General features: G+C 37.1%; 1 protein-coding gene across 3 annotated transcripts in view; it reads right to left on the reverse strand.

Annotated features, from left to right (window-relative positions):
• The window catches only part of LOC134661211 (GTPase-activating Rap/Ran-GAP domain-like protein 3), a 150,137-nt gene that overhangs the window by 87,942 nt on the left and 45,194 nt on the right, over window positions 1-17,001 (reverse strand). For 2 of the 3 annotated variants that reach the window (XM_063517180.1, XM_063517179.1), the window contains exon 2: window positions 16,516-16,545. The exons of the other annotated variant lie outside the window; for it this stretch is intronic. In XM_063517180.1, the coding sequence (XP_063373250.1) occupies window positions 16,516-16,545 (30 nt within the window). The remainder of the gene's footprint in view (window positions 1-16,515; window positions 16,546-17,001) is intronic. 3 annotated transcript variants of the gene reach the window in all.

Genomic DNA, 17,001 nt, shown 5'->3' on the forward strand with positions numbered 1-17,001 from the left:
GTATTTGGTCTAAAGCTGTTATTTTTTCTAGCTAATTCATTAAAATATCATCAGATAAAAATAGTGATAGGTGTCTCGTTTAGAAAACGATGTTCTCGTGAATATTTCCTCATGTATCCCCCTTCTTTATTCGGAAGTCTAATTGTCTCATACCAATTTCATTACAATAAATATTTATAGAAATAGTCATAGTTCAGTGGATAAGGGAAATGATTCGATCAAAGAGATGTCAACCAGTCATTCCGTCAGATCCAGGGTTTGACGCAACGCAATCTACTCGAGTAAGGGCGCGTGTACACGGTGCCACCTCCGCGCTGCCGCCGCGCCGCCGCCGCACCTTCGCGCTATATACACGAGACGCGTAAAGCCCGCCGCCGCGCCGCCGCACCTTCGCGCTATGTACACGAGCCCGTGCGGCGGCGGCGCGGCGGCGGCGCGGAGGCGGCACCGTGTACACGCGCCCTAAGAGGCGCGTTTCGGAAAACGGATAAGGTATCTATTAAGGGAAACGCTGGGATTACTTTCGGCAATAACGAAAGAAGTCGATTATTTATGTTTGACACCGCTGCTGACAATACAAATAAATTCAGAGATATCACATAAAATAAGAGTCTGATTCAATATGAATAATAAACCGGGCTCGGGAATCGGAGTAAACATCAAAAGAATGTAATAAACGAAGTCTATGGCATCATTTCATGTGAGGTAAAGACCTACGTGTCGTAATAAGTATCATTTGGACGAGGGTACAATTGCAAACAGTCACAAGCACCACACATTGATGTAAAAATTTACGCCATGTGTTACTGTCTTTCTCTATTTTACTGGTTTAGAAAGAGATAGGGCTATGTGTCGTGCAGGCGTACGGTTTGTTTCCTCGGGTGCTCGGAGCTCGTTATCCGCGCGTTTGGTGTGTACATAACGAAGCCGAAAGCGATGTGACAAGGGAAAAGTGGGCCTTGTTACGGGCTATACTTAAATTACAGATTCTTAAATTTAATGAGAGGTCTACAGTTGACCAATTTGAATATGAAATAGCTTACAGTGATGAAAATGCTTATTCAATAAAATTGATACTTATTGATATTGAACGAGCAACTTGCCTCGGCTTCGCACGGGTTACTGAAAACGAAATTTTACACCTTGATAAGTGAAAATCTGTTTAGTAGTTTTTGAGTTTATCGCGAACATACATTTTTACAAAAAAAAACTATTAAAAACTACAAAACTTTCATAATGTTAGAATGTTCCAATTGTACGCGAGATGATCTCAGCCCTTATATTCTAGCACGTTCCTCGTTCGTGCAAATCTTGAAAGCCACGATTAATATAAATGTGCACGAGTGCACTAATCTCTGGAATGCACGGAGGATTTTATAGCAAATTTCATTCGAAATCGTTCGATCCCGAAATATATATAATTACATATAAAAAAATAAATATACCAAGAATTGCTTGTTTAAAGGTATATGATAATGTTAGTAACTTATAGTTCTATAATATATACTCCAGCTCTATAGAGACCGTACGCATTGGCGGATAAGCTACCTTGTGGTCTAAATCGAAAACATAAATTTGTCATTGACACTTCCACCGCCAACCACTTTCTAGCTGAACTACATAAATTGCTAACTTGAATATGATATTTCACTATAAATTATGCGCCAATATACATGGGACTCATGCCCTGATCCCCACAGTTACCTAATGTACGGTATATTGACTACAAGTACATGCAATCATACGACCGGCAAATAAGTATGTAGATGGAAAAGGACTCGGAAATTAAAAATAAAAGAATAAAGTACGTATATAAAATGAAGCTTATAAAATAAAATATACCCATAAGAACGTTTCCGGCGGCCTCTGTGAAAATAAAAGCTTGTACTCGTAATAACATTTCGCGTTTGGAAAAAAGCGTTGCGAAAGTGTCTCTCGTAAACATTACCGATCTTTGGAACATAAACAAATGCATTATTAGTCTACACGTTATGGCTTTGGATCCAGTTAAATGATACAAACAACGAGTGGGTTGCCGTAGTAATTGAAAAGAAAACAAGTTAGCGAAGCTTCTTGTACAATACTTAGCAGATTAAGTCTCGGTGTAGCAAAGCAACAACTGACCTTCGGTGGACTATCTTAGTGTAAGGCTAAGGTTTACGGATTGTTAGTTAACAGTGTGGACGGTGGTAGTTTTTCTAGAGCAATCAAACTTCGTTATTAAATACCATTATTTTACTCCTGTAAAGTTTAATAAAAAATTAAGAAGTTGTATTCTTGTAAGACATCTCGGTTTGTGCTGTTTCATTAGATCACCGACTTCCAAATTCAAAGGAAGATAATTTATTTTATTTAGAGTTTTTTATGTCATACCCAACCCCAAGTAAATGGGACAACGGAAAAAATAAGATATAAAACCGGTCACCTGCCTAATAAAATGGCATAAAATTTTATTTCCGGCAGACGATGACTTGTCCCCACAAAAAGCGACATCAAAGATGGCTCAAGGGCAACACCGCGACTGAGGTTAGAGAGGAGAGGTGTCACACACTTTAAACATACGAGTATAGTCAACTCGCCACTTACGTTTCCACATCTGCCCTCGAGAACGCAGCTATCGGGACTCCCCTATTTTACCATTCTATTTATAACAGCTCATTCGGAGATAACACCTTTTCATTTTTAATATAAAATACAGTGAGCACTCTGTCGTACGTATCGTATAAGCCAGACTAGAAATAGTGTAACGCTTGAATGCCTTTAATTTTAATGTCTCTCTGCCATTTTTCATATTTTCTACTTATTTGTCACGTGAAATTTTAAAATTGCATTTCTAGTTATTGCAATTACGTTAACGTTCGCGTCAAAGAAATGAGAAATTCCTTCAGAAAGGCAATAATCTATAAATGTTGAACGCTTTGAGCTTAGAGTTGAGCGTAGATTTTAAATATCAATAGCAATATAAACGGTTTCTTATTATAGGTACAGTTTTAAAAGATTTTCATTTCCTTTGCAGACAAAGAACTAAATAAAATTATCCATGTTTATTCAGTTTTATTTTTCAAATTTTCCGAGCATATAATATATGTAAGTATAAAATTAAAAAAGTATGTGTGTCAGCTCCGACGAACGACTGGAGTTTAGTTTTTCAAACGATTATACAAATACAAGATAAAATTTGACATTGTCCGAAAAATTTACAGTTGTTGTTGAACTTTAAACATTAAGAAAAGCAAATCTTCTTCTGATATGCAAAGTTTCGGACATATCTCCTTGGTACTGCCCCATCACGCACACAGCCATTCGAAAACCATAATTTCGAATTAGTTGCGCGAGAATACAGTAAACAATTGAATGACGAGTTTTCAACGGCTGTTTTAGGCTGAATACAGTGAAACAGTGAAAGCATGTATAAAAACATGCTTTCACTGTATTCAGCCATACCTAAATCGGCCTTTTTAGATAACTAATGCTGACAAATGGGTGTTCGTATAAGTCACTTGGAACTCAAGGTCCTTTTGATCATGATAAGTTTTTACAAGGTTGAGGGCAACGTAAATTATAGAGCTTTCGTTTTTTAGGTTTTTATCGCTGGTGGTAATCATTATTCTTTTCTGTAAGTCTGAAAAAGCAGATATATGACTGGAGCCCACTAGGATTTATCAGTTGAACAATGATAAAGCTTAATGGAATAAATGTCAATAAAAAATAGTTCAGGATGCAAAAGACGACATTGAAATTGCAAAAGTACGAGTAACTTAATTATTGAAGCGGAACACACGACACAGCACACAAATGAGTATGACTACTGTAATCGGATAAATTGTATAGTGAACAAAGTTGTTATGCGTATTTTACTATGATTTCGCGCTTTTAATTCGCATCCAAATATTTGAAAGTGTTTAAAGGAGTTAACAAATGACAAATCATCAGGGTGGATGAGGCCATTTTGGAGCTAACGGCCATCATAAAATCTCCAACATACGCCGCGGCTGCGTTTTATGAGCTTTACTGAAACTGCCTGTGTATTCTGAAGGCCTACCGCGAACCCCGTTCAACGAGTTGCCTCTCTGTCGCACTTGTAAGTTCGTACGTAAGTATGACAGGGAGGCATAACGTCGAACGTGGTTCGCGGTAGGCCCTCTGATTCGTTGGGTTTGCGCGCGACAGCGAGCCAATGCTGCGTGACCCCTGGGGCCGACCAGAGAATCGTGATAAATAAACTAACAATAATTTCTTACTTAAAAAAAAATCACTATATACATAAAAAAAAAAAACATAAATTACCTGTAGAAACTGTCCATTTTGTCAAATGGTTTTTCAAATTGATTCAGGCTAGTCGTCTGAGAAATCGGGGAACATATATACCTACATTGCGTTTTTTCCTTCGAGAACCTACTTTTTCAAGTCGGTTAATAAGTTGTTTTTCTTAAATATTAATATGTATCCCTAATACAATTCGTTGGCCAGGGTAAAAGTATGTATCCCAGACCAAACCAAAATAGTACATAGCCTTCGACGCAATTGTAATACGATACAATATTGTGCGTATAAAATTATTACCCAAATGATAATAACATCTTTAACGCTTTCAATATTTACTGTAAGAGATGATCGGTGCTAATAATAGTATCAGAACTTGCTGTTGTTTAACCTCTGCTTGAAAAATATCAATAGATATGGCAATAGATAACCAAACTGTTCAATATAAAACAACTATACACTTATACTACTTGTATCTTAATTAAAAAAATCATTGCGAATAAAATACATACAAACATTACATTAACAAAACGAAATTTTAGACATTGCTTGAGAAATACAGACAAGATCAAACTTTTTAAGCACAGAACAGGATACGGCAAAAGGAACGTCATGTACGAGGGAGCACAGATGTACAATAACTTACCCAGTGAAGTGAAAGATTGTAAATCATTAAAAATGTTTAAAACCAAGCTGAAAAAATATATCAGTGATAATGTATATTAATTATTATCATCGATATCTGGATGTCTGTAATTGTAAACCATGCATGAAATTCTTTATAGTTTAAGCTCATTGTAAGTGAACTTTTGTTCTTTATGAGTAATAAAAATCTTTAAACCCAAAGACGCAGTATTGATAAAAGTTTGTTTTATGATATAGGAGGCAAACGAACATATGAAGTGGCTGTAGGTGCGTTGTCGGCATTTAACATGGAAGTACGCTCTTTTCTTGAAGATAATGTTTTTATTCCAAAAAAAAATCCCTTTAAAAATGAAAGGTAAGTTGTAGGATTGTATGGGAAATCAATAAACGCTGCACCGATTTGGATGAAATCTATTTCTACATATTTGATTTAGTTGAAAATGATACTAAACTTGACTTAGAACCTAAACTTAAAGAATTATTAACCTCAGACGTCGCAGACGCTTAAAAACCCCCCCCATCCCCCACCTGCATCAAAAATCTCGGTGGCTCTACTTCTTAAATCCACCCTTGGGTCCTAAGGACCAATCCTATCAAAGGAAATCGTTTGTTCATGCAACGCCGTCGTTTAGGGCCTCCACTCTCGACTAATAAAATAAATGAGTTACTTATAAAAAAATTCAGTTAATCAAAGCAAGCAACCCAAGTTAGTAGCTTTAATGGATATTACGTTTGCCTCCTACCTATTGCGGTCACGTGGATATACTTGCCCTTGGGACTAAAGTGAAGTTTTATTTTCTATACTTATAGGTATGTGCGACTGGAAATCGATTCAATTTATCTTTTTAAGCACCCAGTGGAAATGGCGAAATTTTGTTTGCGATGTCTCTAGATTTGAAAGATAATGACAGTCCTTGCTTCTCACATGTGCAGGAACAGTATTTTCATTTGGTTCTAGTTAGAACCGGAGCGTTTCAAGTTCTTGAACTGAGCACTATAGCACGACTCCGAGATTAATAGTAACTGTAAATAATCGGAGAACTTTCTTATACTGGTTTGCTTGAACATTCAACTCGCTCGCCGGTTCCAATAATATCCCAGGTGGTGCAGCTAACATTCTTAACTAAGTAATTGAAATTTCTGAATGACTTTCAAGAGTACACGTGATTCAACAGTGAATCGCTCAAACACTCGCTCAAAGATAAACATATAATGTAAAGTTGTTGCAACGAAATAAAGTTGAAAATTGAAGACCTTTGCGTAGTTGAGTTACGATCTTGTGGAATTTAGATGTCAGTGTCGTGATGCACGCGATATTTGCCACCAATGATAGCGCTATTACAAGAGCTGTGTCACTTCCATGGCTGGCCCTTTCAATAGGTGACTAGTTTACTTGGGTAAACCCAGAAGGCGAATGGAACTTACATATATTGATATTATTTATATCATTTCAGGCATTTTAAAGTGTGTTTCCAAATTAGTTACATGGTTTTTGTTTTGTCTCTTGTGGTTACGTAAATACAACCCCTCGGGTTTGCAGCCTTTTGCCATATGTTGTGAAGAATGTAGCCTTTGTTTTTTGCTGAATTTAGCATTAGCGACGTTAGCATGGAGCTGGTTGTTATAAAAGTCGTGAAGTCGCAAAGTCATAACAACTCAAGTATGACAAACTTTGTTGCCTTGTTTCGGCTCGATACCTATTTGGGTCATTTGTGGGTCATAGGAGAGATGGGGAGTAACTGAAATTGCCAACTAGGAGCGTGACGTAAGATGCTAGTTTGTGAATTTAAATGCGAATTGACATTTTGGCGTAAGTTTCGCGGTCGCATGGGAAACACTCGCTGGCTAATGTTTTTTGAGGGAAGCCGAATGACTTTGTCCACTTCATGTCCATTACTGTCCTTACTCGTATTTCAGAACTTGTAAGATAATACTTCAGTATTTTGTTAAAAATTTGCAAGATACTGTTGAGAATTTTTTAAACATGCCCGATAATGCTTACTCATATATTTATCATGGATAAGTGCCATGCCATCACACTGTGTTCAGTCACTAGTAACAATAGCTTCCACAACGAAGCACTCAAAAATATTATGACACAATATTATTTGTGGAGTCATAAGAGCGTGTCGTGTGACTCGTGTGAAGGTTGAAATTATTTATTTCTGCTTAAAAATGTAGAGGGCTAGAAAAAGGACACATGTAGCGTAGCGTGTGACATAGATCTTTAACTTATTAAGTAATTATTATTGTGGTTATGACGGCAGCGCATTCGGCTTGCATCTACGTACTAATGCAACCTTACTCTTTAATCGACTTTTCTGTCCTATTGAATCTTTTCCTATCAAAGATTTTATACATACAAACCACGTAGTGAAAGTTTGTTGAAAACTTTAGATATTCTTTGTCATTTCTGTTATTCAGTTATACCTACATACCTATTGTATTTGCTTTAGTTATAATTGTATGGGTCAGAAAATCTATATTTAAGAGAAACGACTTTGCAGGCAGGTTATCAGGCAGGTTTTGCATTGGCGGGCATACTGCAAACCTTAAAAAGTAATGCAAATACCATTCTACCGTAATAACGGCGAAACTTAACCAATTTTGGTTCAAATGTGGCAGAAGCAAGCGGGGACATTCTGATCCGACGGACATTTCACGCCGGCGTACCCTTCCGGAACTGTACGATTCATTTTCTTTTACCGACCTTGGTACGCAAGGGAAAAGTACAACCATGAAAATTTTACTAAAGAAATATTTCGTTATCCGAAATATGTCGTAAAAGTGATCGGTCGCTTTTTTACTTTATCGTAGACCTCCACGGTCACGTCATGCTTTACAGTCGTGATAAAGCAACCTACATGTATAGTCGCCACTCGTCGCCAACAGCAGATATATAGGAGCGGCCAAGGTGTTCAAAAATAACTCAAAACGCCTCTATTGTCATGGCGCTACGTGCGTGTTATCTTATAATTTTAGGCATAAACCAATTTCTTATACAGCCTCGACTGAGAAAAGTGTAGAAAATATTACTAACAGCATCACATTGCTCATTTTTAGGATTCCGTACGCGACGTGTAACTAACGAAACCTTACTGCCCGTCTTTCTGTCCGCTATCCGTCGATTTGTCTGTCACAAGGCTATACTTCTACCTCAAGAACTGTAATAAATAGACACCTAAAATAAAGACATATTTAATGAGTCGTTATATGTTGTAGGTATATAAATACTTGGCTACTTACAACAATGCCTGAGTATAGTTACACCCTTTAGGAGCAAGTGTGATCAAAAGTATTATAAGTATTATAACAATCGATGGGTATTGATGAAGAAAATATCTAAAAATACCACGCTTGATTGATTTCAACGTCATAATTAAGAGCGCTAAAGGACAAAGGTTAAGCGATTTAATTGAAAGGTGTTAACTCCCACACCAATTAAGTGTGCAATTTATGTGTTCAAAGTAAGTATTTTTTTTATATATTACCGTTTGTTGTCTTCTTTCCATACTTTTATAACTAACACGGGACTTCATAGCGTAAGTCTTACGCGATTAAGTCCCGTGTTAGTTATAAAAGTATGAGTGAGAATCGTGTTAGTTTAAATCAATATGTCGTCTTTCCAGCCAATTAAATAAAAATGAATAATTATGAGCACTTTCCCATTAAGTAACCCTACATAGGATATTATTGGCAAGGTGCGAAGTCGGTGGAGGGGGAAGTGGCGCTGATCGTCACAAACACAGGTAATCTTATGGAATGTCCGCCATTAGTACTAGCGGCAGCCGCTTGAACTAATTTTACTCCATAAGATTTAACGTAGAAAGTCCGCCAAAATGAGGGCAGCACCAGTCGTGCACCTAGCGAATAATAGTAGGCAAGGGTCACGCTGTAGATAATCGTTTTGCCAGTAGCTTAAGACGGCGAGTGCGTGCCTTGAACAACCGCCGCCGGGAGCCCCAGATTGATAACACCTATTAATTCTCTGCCCGAGCTCGCCCATCCTCGTTTATTCATCCTTGGCTTTGACGGGTACCTGATGGATCGAAATATCCGACACGACTTGGTTAGTTGATAAGGAAATATGCAAATTAGCCACAAAAATACGAGAGTTACTTGGAATACGTGATTTTTAATAAACTGCGATTACTGCGTAGTAGGTAGGTATTAAAAATATAAAAAAATATTTTATATTCTAGGCCTTCATGTACATAGGTATATAGGATATAGGAAGATAACAAATATCTAATAAACTAAAAGCATTAACTGCTCTAGCAACAGTAAAGCCCTTGCTACACGGTCGCCGACAAGCCTTCAGACTGCGTGGCCTTGGTCCGTCCCGGACCGTGTAGACAGTTGTTTCCAACAAAATTTGACCAAAACTGACCAAGGACAGACCAAGCAAGGGCTTAAGCAAGATGTATTGGTAAGCGCTGCAGTAGCGTTAATGTTGCCAAAGTAAGTGCTTCTGTGGTTTAGTAAATATTACTGATTTTCAAAACTACCCCGTTTTCGAAGTTACCCCACCCCACTTAAAAAAAAATTACACATACGAAGCAATTTATGTTACTTTACCTGTGATTATTAAAACTCTCAGTAATGCAACAATTCACTTTTAATGCAACGAAGTTTTATTTACAATATGTAAGTTTGAAATCTTAAGTTCATTTCATTTTGGATTAAGGAGCGTGAGCGAGACGGCTATGTGGCCTCATGATTCATATTTTTGCAGCCGCATTTAATTATGGTTATGATATAAATTAAGCGATACGATTTTTCAAAAACTCTGCTGGCTGAACCTACGTGCATGATGCGCTATACGCTATTTTTTAAGGAAAGTCGCCACTGCTGCCTAAATAGTAAATAGTTACGCTACTTACCGCGAATGATTTGCCACTTCCAAGGTATTGATTGTCTGACGGGCCTAAAATATTTTCCATTTGCGAATAATTGGAAGGGAACTATGAGTAAATGAAGACTGATGACCATGAAAACGGTGCAGGGTCATAACAGGTAAATAATACTGCCGCACCGTGCATTTATAACAGCCGTAAGAACAATCGGTAAACCAGTTTGAAATGGAATTTGGTGCGCGTGTAATACGGTAAACAATTGTACGAGTTTTGTAATGGCTGTTGCGGCTGTTATTTGTTAGTGAGGAATAGCCCCAATTCGAACCAGCAATTAAATTCTAATCAATCGATTATTCCGAGGACCTGACAAGAAATTGATGCAATTAAGTGTAAATTATTGTGTAGGCAGATTATTAATTTACTAATCGTTACTCCGATATATCTAATCCTGCCCTAGTAGCACGGTCGCATTTTTATCATTTATCACCATGCCTGTCACGTTCTAACAAGTATGTAAGTGCGAAAGTGACGGGCTTAGTGATAGTGGATAAAAAATGGAACCGTGCTGAGCCCGCTGAAGGTATTAAATTTATCCTATATTTAACAAGATTAATACGATTAATATTAATAGAGTCTGTGCGGAAAGAGAAGAGTCGTGGAATGTATGGGGCCCAATACATTCCACGACTCATCTCCAGGGGTCGGACAAAAAGTGCGGATGACGTCAAACTACTTATAGGATGATTTCAAATAGTATTTTTGATTTTCATAAACAATTATCACTTATCATTTATCAACCTCTTTATTAAACGATATCGCCACTTGAAATGAGTAAGTACGTTTTTGACTGACACATTGTCAATCAGATGAACAATAAATTGACGTCGTTATTGTTTAGCTATTGTATCTTCACGATTATATTTAGCTAAAATTTATATTTACTAATGTATAAGAAAACGCTCTAAAATGTCATCTTTACTCGAATATTGTGGCAAGTTTCGTGAAATTTATTTTATTCACTACATCACCCTACCACCTGTATTATTAATTCCATGGATTTATTTACGATTATTTTGTTACTTCATTAATACTACTTTGTTACTACATGTCACACGGAAGTTTTAATACAAACTCAAACATCATCCTGTGTGCAAGATTACGTCATTTTTACGTCATCCGCACTTTTTGTCCGACCCCTGCTCATCTCTTTCCCAACAGACTCTACTTTACGAACAGTGAACGGAAAAAAAATCTTCTATTATTCCAGTAAGGGCCAAAATTATTGTGTCATATAGGTGGATATGTAGTTTAAAATTATTGTTGTACGGTTAGTTACTCTGAACAGTATTAAAATTAAAATGCTGACAATTGTACACATACAATACATTTTAATTGTGTACATAGAGAATATATTCCCGTGTGATCCGCTAACGTCACGGGGGGCATCGGCTCAATTCGAAAAATGCTTGTAAGACGTCATCGTTCATCGGTTTACCAATGACTTCACCACCTAACAAGCATTTTCACTTTATTAATTTTCACATCCTTAAGGGTTGAATTTCCAAAAATCTGCACCATATGAAGAATAGGTAAAATTTCTAGTCATAATTTTCTGAATAGAAATATTATATCGGTCGGCATTTTACTAAATTGATATTTGAAAAGGAAGTCACTTGAAAATAAATGTCTTATAAATACAGCTTCCGTAAAATTTGAGCGACATTATTATTCCCTCCCTTATCATTTTCCCCTTCAATAGACCCACCAAAATTAATTTTCACAGACTTAATGTATATGAAACTCAGAGGTAGCATTTGTAATGCAAATAGGCCTTTTATTATGCGTTGAGGAAAAAATATTGCGGGTAGGAATCTTAAACGAGACTGTAGAATAACTGTTTAAGAGTTCCAGTAACAGTTTTTGGAGCAGAGTTCATAACATAGAGTAGACTACGCAATTTTTTATGAAGTACCGTGGTATCATCACACTTTGCCTTGGATGATAAATATCAGCCATTTAACATCTATCCACGGCTGTGTAAACCGCTACTAAATGTAAACAAACCACGAATTTACCCCAGAATTAACTCTCCATTTTTTCCTTGAAAGACAAGAGGTGTTTATACGGAAACAAAACCGTAGTCACGTTTTAAGGTTTTACTTTTTCCTTGCTATCCGCATTATCACTGCAATACTTATAGAACTGTCCATTATTTACTTACCTACATTATTTGTCCAAGGACAAACTTACCCTTTAGGGCAATAAGTCAATAATGGACGGTTCCACAGTTCACGAAGACTTGCGATCACTACACAATAATTATGTACTTCTATTTGTTTGACTGACTTGTCAATATCGATAAAGTAACAGTTGAAGTGGTTGTCAACAAGTACGAGTAAGTAGCTGTATCAATATCCAAGTAGCAAGTCACGGGGCGGAGAAATTCGACTCGACATTTTACTCAAGCGGTCACGCCAAGTTTAACACATATAGTGCCAGCGCGAGCTACGCGCTACGAGCGTAGCCGATAACACGGGAAAACCGTATGTAGCGAAAAAGTACATATTAGAAAATAGGGTTGAGTTAGTTTTTTTTGTATTATTATCATAAAATTTACTTATTTGAAGTTCTTACTACAGTCACGCTCCGTGATTGTTGAGCCATTTAGGGTTCCAGCTAAATTGGACATTCCATAGCGCAAGTATTGAACACCCAATCCCTAAATGGCTTGATAATCACGGAGCGTGGCCGTACTAATATTAAGACCGTGGGTTCTCACATACGGCACTTCAAACATTCTGCGTGTTCTGTGTTTTGGATGAGTGAGACTGACATTCAATTGTCATTTTTGAAATGTCAGCCTGGTAAAGGGTCAATTACCTACATCCCAAATGAACTAGAACTTGGCACCCATTTAGATCTTAATTCTTTTACCGGCGATGTCAACAACGACGCATATTGAATTTGCCTCTTATTTCGCATATTTTTGAAGTGAAAACTTCTTTAGCGGGACTGGGCACTTTTTGAGGTGGGGAAAAAATGAGAAACTCGAGACATCGTAAGGCGATCACGTGACCGTAAGGGGCGTAAGGCGATCACGTGACCGTAAGCCCCGTAAGGTGGCCACTCATAATTTAAATGGCATTTAAATCAATAAAGAAAACTCAATGTTATTTGACATTTATGTTGCGGACTCCTTTTCAAGACTCTTTACCTATGTTCAAATAATTTGACGTTGTCATGGCAGTATGTAAATAAACATTGTGTCAATGAAAAAGTGTGATCTTATTTGAGAATGATAATAATATATAATAAATAAATAGAATACCTCCGCTAAACGTATGTATCGTGTTACCGGGCGTCGGTAACATAGTGAGGTGAGTTTTCACTTCTATCGGCACTCCCGGAGTGCAACCGTTGTTGCTTGTTTTTTTTTTATGGGATTCATTAATACGTAACAGTATTGCACGTACCGCTCATCATGCTGGCATCTCACCTACTATTTGTATACCTTTATTTTATATATTTATTTGTTTGGGTCTGGGCTGTGTAAACGCCCTTCTGGACAGAAGCCAATTGCATAAGTTCGCGGATTCCAGACATTTCCATCCACCCTGCGTCTGCGATAGCTCTTAATTTATGAGGATTCCACCGAAAAGACTTACTATACGTTTTCCCCTAACGCTATAAAGCACATAACAAGCTCTGCCTCTTCTAATTGTATATGACGCTTGAGACCAAATTTGTAATTTTAACTCTAAACACGGGGGCTAGGTGTGTTTACGAAATTCGACTTATCTTGTAGTTGGTTATCCATATGTATATATGTGTCGGAGCGAGACACCAGAAGGACGTATTGCAGTGTTACAGTTCATAGCTTTAAACGCCTGTATAAAGTCGATTAGCAATGTTTGGCTACGTATTATTTGCTTGTAACGAAATAATAAAGTTGCGTAGTGAATAACGCCACCATCTATTGGCGTATTATTGAACTAAGATGGGCTTTGGAACGTCAAGAGGTATATCTTGAGTGAACGTAGGCACGAGTGGGCATTTTTGTCGTTATGTTGGTAGACTGGTCAGGCAGGTTTACCAACTTGAATTCGAGGCGGGAGCGGTTGGCTCCGCCGCTGGAACTGGCTTCCTTCTTCTTGATCGGACCGCGCTAGAGATCGGACGTTAGCCAAGCTCGTGCCTAATTCGCTACGTTCCTGAAGGCTTATACCTGAGGATTATTCTGAAAGCTTATAGATTCTCACGTTCTTTAACCGTTTTGCTAAGTGTTTTATTCCAAGTGTTATTTTGAATTCTTATGTGCCATTAGAAGCTTACTTTTGTAAAATAAAGAAACTATGTGTTGTTTTGAAAAGATGTGTCCCGCCGATTTTGTTGCCGGGTTAAATCTTCTCGGGTCAGAGGTGTAGGGTTGGAGCCGGTGTAGTTTGATTTAAATAAAGATTTGAACGATTTCATGTGATCTTTTTATTTTAAATCAAATCATTTTGGAATAGTGATTGGTCGTTTTGATTATTTAGTACTGAAATATAGTAGGCACTAGTATGGTTGGCGAGTCCGAATGTTTATTTCATGCGTTGGTGGCATACCTACTATTTTGGCTGTGAAGTAATACATCTAGGTACTACCCCCACGCGCCCACCGCCATTAGGACCATCCTTCTCCGATATATGTATGTAAACACTTTATTGTACACAGATTAAGATACAATTAAACAAACAATATACAATGTACAAAGGCGAACAGACAACAAGCACCCTAATTCGATAAAAATATATGACCTTAAAATATTGAACATAATTTCCTTCAAATGTTGTAGTTATAGTTTGGCTCAGGACTGTTCAAAAATAGACGGAGAGATTTGTCTTAGACTAGTACTCTAGTACTAAGTAGCGCCCAAGAGAAGCTCATCCCAATAATTTCCTGGTTCCTGGTTCTTACTGACTGACAAGTTGTGTTTGCCAGACTATAAATCTCCAGTAAGAAAGTACTTTTTTGGTCTATGCCTTGGGGGGTGAAAATGGGGTTGAAAATTTTTACGACTCTTAAGCGGACGAAGACGTAGGCGCTGGCTACAATTGTAAAATAAAGGTTACATGCATTACTTTTATATTCCTAATTACTTTTATTTTTAAAGTCATTTATTAATTCAACATTCAAATACACATACATTTCATACATTTCAGGAACTTTAAATATTTTACTAGTGAATAATAAATAACTTACTGAAATTTTGCTATAGGAAATACAGCACAACATTTTGAAACGTCGAATTGATAAATGAAGAGTAATATTGCCCTACTTTCAGATTGTTCACCCCGATCGTGACATAGATAACAAATGTTTTTATTTGCGTTTTTCCCTAACGCTATAGAGCACATAACAAGCTCTGCCTCTTCTAATTGGCATAGTATTGTGCTTGATCCCTGACGTAAAAAGATACCGTACTCCATGGATTTAAAGTTTGTTTTACACTTCACATAAAATACGTTGTTGCATAACACACACTGTCTCCCGAATATCCCAACAATGCATCGCTTGACGTCATAGAGGCCACGCGATATTATGTATTTGTTTTTTCAAAATTTTTAGAAATCTCGGCTAGTGGAAATATAATTAGTTTTTTAGAGAAACTGGATTATTTGATGCAATATTTTTGCATGAGAGTTTTTAGAGCTAACTTAAAGTGGACGACATAAATTAAATTTTATTGTCGTATTCATCATAAGCTTAAATCGCTTTTAAATCCGTAATTTTCTAAAATAATACATATGATATCGTATAATACCTATATGTCACTCGTGTTTATGTCTAACGTTCCACGTAACTTAAATTCACGTGAGTATTAAATATCACTGTGTTCTCAATCGATTTTTCTTTTTAATAGCTTATTACAGGGTACATTTTGGAAATTTAAATCCAATAAGACCAACAAAACTATATTTTTGACTGTTGATACCTATTAGTTTCAAAACAGCCATGCAATAATTTTCATTTTAATTTCTATCTACCGATAATCAGAAGATTACGCAATTATTAGATTTAGGCTCTTTGTCATCATTTATGTATGTCAGAAGACTATTTTTTAATCAATCTACTTATTTTCAGCGTTGCACGGACGCCATTGTACAAGTCAGAGAGATCCAATGGCAATGAAACTAAAATATTAGACGCAAATAGGTTCGTTCTATCTAATGATTGATCATTTAAAGCAGCGGTCGGCAACCGGCCGCATGCGGCCCGCGAACCTCTCACTTGCGGCCCGCGAGCCTTCCTGGCTATTTTGTATGTAATATTGACAAACGACAATGTCTGATAAAGTCATAAATATTAACAAAGTGCGGCCCGCGTCAACTTCGTTAGCTAACTTTGTAGCACTTGGCTGCTAAAAGATTGCCGACCGCTGATTTAAAGTATTGGCATTGGTCCCTATTTTTATCAGAAATTCATCACTACTGCCTTAAAATAAGATTGAAGAGAACATAAGTATAGATAACTCTACATGCTCCTATATTTTGAACCAAACATATATTGCAAAACTTTATCACCAATATCAACCTTATGCTGTGGACACAAGGTTCTATTTGCCGTAACATCAATACCGAATACGGAAATTATTCCACTACGTAATGTCCTAGTACGGCACAGATTTATTTTTCTTGTAGAATTTACTGCGGCCTTTATCTGGTCGGTTGACAAGCTAATTTATTATATTCCTTATGGCAATAATACTGACCAGGTGGACTCTAATGGTGGCCGCATCCGTCTGAAACAAACGACGAATTGTATGACTAGGGAGTCTCCACATTTATCAAAGGAGAATCGCCTCGAGCCGGTCAATAAAACTAGCAAAACAATCTTCGCCTGTTTGGTTCGTGCTCAGAAGTCAGGAATGGCTGTAGTACTTTGTGCGTAAATACCAATTTCATCAAATATTACGCTTTAGGCGATTACCTATTGAACACTTGATGACATTCAATCGCATATAATATTATGTTAGTGGCTAGTTACGTCAAATCAGCAGTAAAAATAATTATATTGAGCAACACGTAAACGTCTAATTTCTATTAAAAACTTGACGTGATGTCACCAAATGTATATTTCACTGCAGTCTTAACTTAGCTGACTGACTTAATCTACCAACAACATGACACCGGCTCAAGCCGATTCTACATCGATATTTGATATTATCGATATTCGAGCGTAGGTACAGTAGGTTTCC

This window comes from Cydia amplana, chromosome Z, assembly GCF_948474715.1.
Source record: "Cydia amplana chromosome Z, ilCydAmpl1.1, whole genome shotgun sequence".
Classification (NCBI taxonomy): domain Eukaryota; kingdom Metazoa; phylum Arthropoda; class Insecta; order Lepidoptera; family Tortricidae; genus Cydia; species Cydia amplana.